Here is a 10,159-nt window from a genome sequence, read left to right as displayed (position 1 = left end):
GTTCAAAAAAGCGGGACACCAGAGGGGATACATCGCAGATCAACTCTGGGTATGGGAGCTCGTGAGGGACACGGAAAAGAAATAAATATTTAATTGATAAATGATCACAATAAAAAAGCAATTTATATTCATCTAAAAAATAAAATGAATAAATGATTGAGAGCAGGTAAGTCGACATAAATGATATTCTAAATTGTGATGCATTGTGCCCCAAAATACAAACTTAGTCTTGTAGCTTCCTTGAATAGGTGGGAACTGTAGCAAGTATTATTGTGTCAGCTGTAAAGATCAAACCTTTGTTAATGTTATAAGGCCAATCGATTTGCAAATATTTATTTTAATATCTACCAGAGGTCTTAGTATAGTATTATGTCTGCCTTGATACTTGGAGTTTACTGTTCAGAAAGTCGGGTGCGTACTGCCCTCCAGTGCTCACAGAGAAGCAACACAACATTAAATTACTAACAGAAACACACAGTGCTAATTTTTAAAATCACAACTAGTAAGTACAACTTATTATATTTATTATACATAACAAAATCAATAGCAGTATTGATGGAAAAAACTGTGTTAAAATTTTTTAATGTTGGGACTGATGTAATCTGCTGGAAATTGTCACATCAGCATCAGGTCAGACCTGATAGCAAATAAACACTTTCAGTGAGTATGTTCATGATAAAGTGACCAACTGGAATCAGAAACAAACACATGAACAAAAATGAAAGAAATACATGTTTATTGTGTGTGCTAAAATGTACAAACAACAACACTGTTGTGTTAAAAACTCACATTAGAAGGACCAACAGGAAAACTACATTCTAAACGAATGCCTGAAAAATTTAGCCAAAAGCACTGCAAAAGGAAATCCCATTATAAAATACAAAATACATATACAAAAAGGTGCCAGGCAGAATACTGTCAGTGTTAGGATGCTGTTAGGAGTCAGATAGTCATTAGTCTTATATCTGTGATTCCAGAGCAGAGGAGAAGCTCCACTGTGTCGGAGAGAAGTATGGGAAACTGTCAGACTCTGGCCGGGAATGACCCTCTGAGTATGCACCAGAGGTGGGGCATGAAGTCAGGAAGTCCCTGACATGGGAAGGCAAAGAAAGAAACAGCCAGTCTTCCACCAGGAGACCACCTCCATGCAGCCCTGAGCAGCAGCCCAGCTCGGCGGGCAGTTCTTCCAGACTGTTGCTGCGCAAGTCCAACCTGCACAACTGACTCAAAGCTGCAATCCCCCTGGGTAATGAACTAAGAGAGTTGTGAGCCACATTTAGGATGCGCAGCTCCAAACAACCACTGAATAGCTGAGAGGGCAGGCGCTCAAGCCTGTTCCCACTGAAGTCCAGCTCTGTAAGCAGCTGCAGTGCCTTTATCTCTACAGGCAGCACTTCGAGCAAGTTGCCAGCCAGGAGCAGCCTACGCAGGCGGAGAAGAGTGAAGAGCGCCGGAGGAAGGCTCTGGAGGTGGTTGTTGGACAGATCCAGGAGCTCTAGGCCTCGAAGCACACCAACACTAGCCGGCAGCGCTAGAACACGATTGTAGGCAAGTCTGAGGCAAGAGAGACGCCGCAGATGAGCCAGACTAAGCAGCTCCTCCAGAGTTCTCAAGTTGTTATGCTGCAGGTCAAGGGTGCGCAGCTTGGTCAGAGCCAGCAGTGCAGAGGGCAAACGCTCTAGCTGGCAGTCCTGCAGCAGCAGCTCTGTCAGGTCGACCATTCGCTTCAATCCTGTCAGCACAAGAAGCCTGGTGCCCTCATTGTAGATCTCCAGTCTCACCAAACTGCCTGCCACCTCATACAACTCGCCAGGGATCCGCTGCAACATGCCTCGAATCACCAGTACACGGAGGTGACGCAACTGGCGGAGGCTCCCCAGTGCCCAGCTGCGGCCTACCCCACCTTCACTGCTCAGGCGACCAGAGAGGTGGAGCTCATGCAGGCTGCGGAGGGAGAGGACCCAGCTGGGGATCTCTGATACCTGAGTAAAGGTGAGGTGGAGGACCTCCAGACGTTCCTGGAGGAATCCAAGTGCACTGGGATCCACAGCTGCTGTGCAGTGGTAGAGGTGGATCTCTCTGTTGAAGGAGTAGCCAATAAAAGAACAAATTAAATGCACAGAAATATATGTTTTTAATTTGTATATCACATTCATGTAATACAAATATATATAATTTAAAAATAAAACATTGGAAATAACTTTTGATTTGATGTGCATTGTTTAAAATGTGTGAAGCATAACGACACCACTGCACAACTCACCTGAGTGAGGTCATCTTGGCTACCTGTGCAGTAAACCTGGCATCTGAGATGAGCTCCAGTTTGAGGACCTGAAGCTGGCTGAGGGTGAAGAGGGCCGGAGGGAGGCGAGGCAGCGCCACCAGCTGCAGTCTGGAGCAGCCGTCTGCGTCCACACTACTCATGGCACGCAGCTTCTCCTCCCCCCAGCGCCTCTCTAAGCTTTCCTCCATCAGCCTGCTCTCACTGACTGGGGACAAAAACACGGACAGACGCTGGGCCAGCAAAGGGTCGTACTGGTCCAACATGTGCAGAAGAAAGGCCAGGTCATTTCTCAGGTCTGGAACATCCCTCAGGGAGCACAACTCCTTCAGTGAGTGGAAGGAGTACTGTCGTAAAGAGCTACACAGGGCACAAAGCATAAAACCAAAATGAGAAATATATCACAGAGAAAATAATGTAGCCCAAAACACAGCATTAAACTGTAATCCTATTATAGGCCCTCTGGTATGCTCCACCTCATGAGCATTGTTCTTATTGAAGGCCCTTTGAACAACCACAGCCTGTGTAGTCAATTTAAAATTATTAATTTGACATTTTACAAGTTTATCTTGTGTAAGAAATGCAATAAATTATATATGCATAAGCCTATTTAACCCCTCAATGGCTGTGCATGGACAGTCTTCCCTTCACTTACTGTACATTTTGCATGTTTTCGCCCATTGATGACAATTTGTTCACACTTTACGTCACTGCTGTTTCAAAAGCTCAGGATTCACTAAAGTAAAGTATGAAAATCAATGTACAGAGAATTTGAGATAGGTATTTCATCACATGGAGCATTATGATGTCATATGTTTTTGTCAGTTTTGTTATTTCATTGATGTTAGTAGTGTAAATTAAATGATGATAAATGAAGTTAAATGATGTAAGTCTGAAACAAATGAAAAGGGCTGCATGAAAGGTATGAAAACAAATTGGTACTAGTAATGGAAAATGGTAATGGTTCTTTCATATTAAATTGATTGACCTAACGTGTTAGCAAACAGTTAACAGCTCACACTTAATTCATCGATCCAACAGATGTGGAGCAATATTAGCAGTTCTTTAGGATCCCTTTTTCTGGCCAATGTAAATCCAATATACACTCGCTTTATAGCTTTGTTCTGGTCTCCTTCCTCCAGGAAATATCTGGCTCTGCAGCTAAATGCTCCACTCTGTTCACCGGCAAGTTGCCAACTACGTCTATCTGCTGGTTTGTGCTACATAGAAAAGTATAGTGGGTATTTATAGCTTTATGTACTGAATACAGTTTCTTGCTGCGTGAATTAAAACAAGAAAGTTGTGGGTGAAAACCTCGATAGAGCTGAGAGGAACTGCAGAATTGCGTGATAATTCTCTGTGGGATTTTAACTACAACCAAACATTTTCACATCATACATATTACAGCAGCGTTAAAAGTTTTTATCCAAATATGGTTTTAGGTTACAGCACCAACACATTCATCCCTGCATACTGTACACACACCTGTGTAAAATCCAGCTGAGGGTGTAGAAGTTGAGCAGGCCGTACAGCCCCAGCAGGGTCAGGTAGGCCACCAGCAGTTTGCGTAGAAGTGAGGAGAGCACATGGATACACTCGAAGGTAGCGTAGCCCACCAGGGCCTGCTCCTCAGGGTGGCAGGTGTGGGTGAAGGATAATTTGTTGAGAAGTGGGATGGTGTAACTCACTATCAGCGTCACCATCAGCATTTTGAATATCGTCTGAGCCAAGTAGACCTAAATGGATGAAAGGGGGTATTATGAATAAATTAACAATTGAGCTTGACTAAACGTTCAATCATGCTGTAAGATTATCATTTATCAATATGGTGTATAGATCTTATAGAGGATCTCTCACCTTATAAATGACAGCTGAGCTTTCACAGTGGGACCGAAATTTCCTGACCCTTTCGAACAGCGCCCTGGCCTGCTCCCCATCACTTTTATCCAGACTGATTACCTGCCTGGGACTGTCAACCATGACTGACGGCTTGGACTCAGGAAAGTGCGTGGGGGGGCCGAGAGATTCAGACGACATGGTGGAGTTACAGGAGAGAGTGGAAGGGCACGGGGAGGGAGATACGGCAGAGGACACACTGTCTGACCTCTTTAAAAGTGGGCTGTCTGTGCCTGAGTCTATGCTTGAACGTCTTGTGCGGGTCACTGGGGGTGAAGATGAGGAGGGAGGAGGTCGGGGTTGTCGTCTCTCCAGCTCCTTCTCTTGGGTGTTTTCCTGCTGGGCAGCGTGCGACAGGGCTTGAGATGTCCAGGGTGACTCGCAGCACTTTGCTAAGATGGCCAGGAAGTGCTCTATGCGGGCGGAGGTGTGGGGGAAGTGGAGCCAGAAGGAGCCGCTGGCTACCAGCACTAGAGACTGCAGTAAGGCCATGTAGGGAAAGAAGCGGGAGCACAAAGGCAAAGCCTCATGGTAGCACACCTGGACAGATAAACAGACAGACAGACAGACAGACAGACAGACAGACAGACATTTCAACCTGTAATCATTGATGTTTTGGCCACTTGGGGGCAGCAGAAACAAAAAACTATGAACACAACTCTGACGTTTTACAACCAAGTAAGCAACTTCTTATCAAACAGATGCCTATTTACACATCCAGCAAGTACGGAGCAACATAAGCATTCATTTGGAGTTGTGTTTGTGTTCACCTAATACATTTAAGTCCAATATAAACTCTCTTTTAGCTCTGTTTTTGGTTTTCTAACAATTCCTGAGGGAAATATCTGGCTCTTCAGCTGTTAATTGCTTCACTAGCTAGCTGCTAACTATAACTGTCTGCTGTTTAGTGCAGGGCACATATGCACAGTTGGTTAGATCTGTGAGTGAATCAAATCAGTAAAAATGTGGGCCAGAAAACCAAAACGATGACATGAAAATCATCATGAACCACAGTGGAGCTGAGGGGAACTGCAGAATCAGGTCATAATTCTCTGAGGTTTCACCGGTACGCATGACTCCTTTCACATACATACATCATCTGATCCGTTGTTTGTAACAGCCATTTTAAAGTGACTTTACAGATGAAATTTTTTGTTGCTTTCAAATTACAAAGGCAAGTAAGGCGAGTATGACAGTACCTGGCTAATGTACACATACTGCTGGTAGACCAGGTGAGTACGTCGACCCCGGGCTGCGGAGTACAGATTTGGGCTGATGTTGTGTGGACTGTGAGGCTTTGACGATGGACTCGGTGCCACGTTGCTGCTAGCTGAGAAACTGTGATTGCTTGTATTTGCAGTAAGTGGATCCAAGGGGATGCACACCACTCGGTCCCGGGACAGCTGCTCAGTGCAAGCCAAAACAGATGTCATCAGCATCAGGACCACCAGGTAGTCCATGAAGACCTCCCACCACGGCTTCAGCAATTTAGACCTGTTCTGATGCTGGTTCAGAGGCGCCAGCTCTGACAGGGAAAACATGGCGACCTCCGGGTTCAACAAGGATGACTGTAAAAGATGGTAAAGAAAGGTCTGGGCCGCGCACATAAACTGATGTAGTGATGAACAAAGACGAGTCTAATATTGGCAGATAGTGTTATGGCTCTACAGGCAGATTTAGACACTAGTTTCTGCAACAGCAATTATTACAAATCTAAATGCAGTTTAATTTATCTAAAGATTTAAGGGTCACCACATGTGATAACAGCTGTCAGAATATGTGACCTGTCTGTGGAGTCACCAGTTCTGGTAATAGCAAAACAACTACAGCATGTGACCACGGCCTGATCCAGGAAAATCCTAATCAGATCACAGAATATCATATACCCAATAAAGATCCTGTTTTAAAGGCCCCGACGGCAAATGTTATCAAACAGCTTCTTACTGTGAACAATGTGGTCCTACATGAACACACCTTTTTTCTGTTCACAGAGTGTGTTTTTATTTTCCGAGAGATTTCTGTATTTGTGTTTTTGTCCTTGCTTTTGAAAAAGATGATGTGACGTTCGTCCACGCAGCAATCAGGATTTAACAAAATCTTTAAACCTAAGGATGTTTATTTTCTACGAGTTGAACTTTGACTTTGAATAACAATAATATTTAATGGTCCAAAGCAGATTTGAAACCAAGTTTTCAGGGGCTTTAAACAAGAATTTCAAAAGGACCTTTTGCAAGGAAAGCTTTGTGCTTTCAAGGAGAGTCGATAAAAGAGGAAATTACAAGAGAAGTTTTTTGATCGATCATATAAAAATCTTTTGATTAGTGGTTGCAAATAAAGAGTAAACTAATAAACAAAACTTCCACTGTAGCCAACTCTACTTCTTGGGTTAAAATGCAGATCAGAACTAAACAATTCATGTTACAGTTAAAGCCCAGATTAACTTTCACCTACCTAGGGAAACAACTCTTTTCTCCCCCTCTTCTGATCAGCTCCCAGCAGCCTCCTTACAGAAACTTCATTCCGGCGCTGTCCGGTTCTGCCGTGAAAAACTCCTGAAACTTACAACAAACTCCTCCTCAGCTGGCCGTCACACAGCTTTTCAAGGGTTGCCATAGCAGCGGAGGATGTGTGGCAGAAAAATCTAATTCAGCACTAGAAGCGCGTTCAAGACCCACCGGGGGCCCGTCCGCACCCTTTAACTCCTTCAGAACTGAGTTACTCTGAGGAAAACATCACGGGAGTGTCAGACAAAAATCACAGTCACAAGAAAACTTGTTCTTACAGTTTATCTAAAACAAAACAGTTGGGTATTAATATAAAAATACCCTACAGATGTAGGCCTTTCCACCACTGATGTGCTTGCTGAGTTTTAGTAAGTTAATTGTCAACTTCTGTCACTTATTTGGATGAAAGATTTTTTAACCAACATTAGCAGATGGAATAAAAATGATAAATGTAGTTTACATCCTCCACTTTCACTTCACTCACTTGCATGACTATTGGGTTCCATATAGAAATAAAATAACAACTCTATATCCAACAATATCCAGCAGGGGCTGCTGAAGTGAAAGGGCTATGAGTTAAACAGCAGTTTTCGACTTTGACTAATTCAGTCATGCTGCAGCTTTTAGTGTTTGACCCACATAAGAAATGACTGACTGATTTCTGTTTTGTGTCATTCTGCCACTTTATGAATGGATGTGTGCTTCTGAAACAGGTTTGCTTCCTCAGAGGTTAAAGGTTACAGAAGCTACAGACTCTGATGACTGTGGAGTGCCAGTCAAGTGTGTCTGTGTGTGTAAGGGTCATATTTAAGTCAGTGCGCTGTTTCTCTTGTATCTGGGGTAAGAAGAATCTGGAGCAAAGACTCAAACTGACAGTGAACCACAATGTGATCTACTCTCCACAGCTGGCATGTGTATTTACTGTGAATTCTGCTAAATGTGCATGTGTGCATGTGTGTAAGTGTGTGCGTGTGTGTGTGTGTGCAGAATGTGGTAGCTGCAGCAGCGGTGGCAAACGGTAAGTGCGAGTTGAGACTGGCATCTACTGTTGGTACAGTGAAAAATCTCCAGATAAAGCGTGATAGGTGTAACTGTGAGGGAAGAGGACAGTTCCTTAGGTAATGTCTTATCACCAGCTACTGCTAAATACAAAGTCAAGCCCACAATATATTGTTCTTGGATTACTGTGTTTTTGAAAGTTGTGAAATCTACAAGATTATCAGATGGGTGCTATCTGATAAAACAATCACAGATTGGAGTTGCCCTGGCAACCTGACTGCATTTAATACAAATGCATTGATAAAGTGTACCACGTTCATCATCTTAGCTTATCATGTGAGCATTTTGCTTTAAACTAGCTCTAAACACAAATTACAACTGATGCAGATGGGAATATTATAAATTTTGCAGGTATTTGGTCACAAACCAAATTTGTGAACAAATTTGACTTTTCAAAATTATATCAATTTATCCTGATTGGGGGAGATGAAATTTAATGACAATCCATCTAATTGTCAAGTCCTTTCATACGAACACATGGTGGTGCCAGAAGAAAGGTCGGTGGATTAGCAAAGTCATTAGGCATTATCATCTGGGGACCATGAATATCTGTACAAAATATCATTGCAATCCCTCCAACAGTTGTTGAGATATTTCAGTCCGGTCCAAACTGAGTGACAGACTGACTGATCGCAGCTAAAGACATCAAAATAGTGCTGTTACAGTACATATATGAGGGCAACAGGTACATTTATCAAACCAGATATCAACAACTCTAACACCAAACCTACTTTAATTATGAATTTGTCTTGAACCTGCATTAATCCACTTTTTGTCCAGCTGTAAACACAACATAGTCATATCATAATCACTTGCAAAGTTGTTATGGCTAATGTGTTAGCAAGTTAGCAAACAGTTGCCTATTTACTCACCCAGCAGATACAGAATACTGCTATCCCTAGAACCATGTCCCTAGCTTAGCCGCTACTAACAAAAATAGCTTCATGCTAAGCTAAGGTAACTGCTTCCTGGGACTTCCTGGGACGCTCAGAGATGAGAGAGGTATCAATATTCACATTTAACTCTTGGCAAGAAAGTGAATTACCCAAAATGTCTATGTCTAAATGGCTATTTGTAAGTTTTGCTATTGCTACTTGCTACAGCTCTTTACTTACCAAGTTTTGCAGAGAGCTTCAGCCATTAATGTATTTACAGGACAAGAGGTTAAAATACGCCCTCTGAGCAGAACTATTTCTTCATGGCAGACTGGACGCTTCTGTGATTCAGTATCAGAAAGTGACCAGACGGGCCAACCAGGATGGAGCTAGCTGGTTAGCATGCTGACTTCAGTAGAAGAAAAGAAGTGATTGAAGTAGAAGCAAAACAAGAGCTGGAGACAGAGCTTTTGGTGGTAAGTAAGTTTCCTCTGACTTCATCTAAATTTTAATCTTGCACTTTGATGTGATATCTATTTTACAATCTGTGTTTTTATTTTGTTTTTATACTGTTTTCTTATTGTGCTTTTTACTTCTATTTTCATGCTTCTTTTAGTTGTGTTAAGCACATTGATAATGTTCCTAAGTAAACAGCTGTTAATGCTAACATTACCCATGTAGGAATAGCAAAGCTTGAGCGTAGGAATACGGTAGTTCAACAGTTGAAAAAATTTAGTTTCAAAGGAAAAGGCTGATAAAATGGTGAAAATATTCAAATTGAAATGTACATTTCATTTTTTTTTTTTCTGTGGGCTAAAACACGTTTCCACAGCAGTACATCACCAAGCTTATGTGTCGTCGGTCCCTGCTGCTTCTCTAAACTGGGAGGTCACTGATCCAAATCTACTGCAGGAAATACACTGACTATAGATATGTACCTCACACAACCACATTTCAAATAACTCAAACGATCACCCTAAAGCTCCTCTAAACTAAATGTTTCATTACGCCCTGTAAGGGTCAACTGTAACACTGGTAAATGAGATAATATAGTGCCTGAAGATTTTTTTTTTGTCTTCCTGTCGCTAGTTTGTTTTTCAAGAGGACATTAAAGTCCCATGTGCTCATCTCATGAGAAACTGATTGAGTTTTTCATATCCCTGTGAGAGTAACAAGAATTTAAAATTAGACAGCGGGGCTGTGGTATGGCAAGCTCAACATTAGAAGTGGCCGATGTCCTATCAACACCCTCGGTTTCAAAGTTTTGCAAAGAAAAAGGCCTGCGGCTTCACACCTTTTCATCTGCAATATACACATACAGACACAAGTACACTGACACACTCGCTCAATCATGCCCATAGGCAGGGATGTTTTGGGTGGGGTCGTGTTATGTGAAAGGATTCACACGTCGATGTTGTGAAAAAAACATCACAAGCTTGCAACAGACCTCAGCATATCAAATATTTGAGTAAACACATTACACTTTACACACATTATAACTCCCTCTCTGGTTTATAATCCCTGAATAAAAAGACTAAAAAAAG

The 10,159-nt window shown here is 42.4% G+C and overlaps 2 protein-coding genes across 3 annotated transcripts in view; one reads left to right on the top strand and one right to left on the bottom strand.

Annotated features, from left to right (window-relative positions):
• Positions 1-719: 719 nt before the first annotated feature.
• si:ch211-106h11.1 (volume-regulated anion channel subunit LRRC8D) lies at positions 720-6,843 on the bottom strand. The gene is made up of 6 exons (XM_056400940.1): positions 6,629-6,843; positions 5,377-5,745; positions 4,139-4,717; positions 3,767-4,017; positions 2,264-2,641; positions 720-2,079 (listed from the first exon to the last, which is right to left on the bottom strand). The coding sequence occupies exons 2-6, from the start codon at positions 5,716-5,718 to the stop codon at positions 960-962; spliced, it is 2,670 nt and encodes an 889-aa protein (XP_056256915.1). The 5' UTR covers positions 5,719-5,745; positions 6,629-6,843; the 3' UTR covers positions 720-959.
• Positions 6,844-8,700: 1,857 nt separating this feature from the next.
• Positions 8,701-10,159, top strand: part of LOC130184863 (zinc finger protein Gfi-1b-like) — a 13,213-nt gene continuing 11,754 nt past the window's right edge. For both annotated transcript variants that reach the window (XM_056400952.1, XM_056400951.1), the window contains exon 1: positions 8,701-9,091. The gene's annotated coding sequence lies outside the window, so the exon portion shown is untranslated. The remainder of the gene's footprint in view (positions 9,092-10,159) is intronic.

Source organism: Seriola aureovittata, chromosome 17 (genome assembly GCF_021018895.1).
Source record: "Seriola aureovittata isolate HTS-2021-v1 ecotype China chromosome 17, ASM2101889v1, whole genome shotgun sequence".
NCBI lineage: Eukaryota > Metazoa > Chordata > Actinopteri > Carangiformes > Carangidae > Seriola > Seriola aureovittata.
The sequence above is the reverse complement of the archived record's forward strand: the minus strand, read 5'-3'. Positions and strand labels throughout refer to the sequence as shown.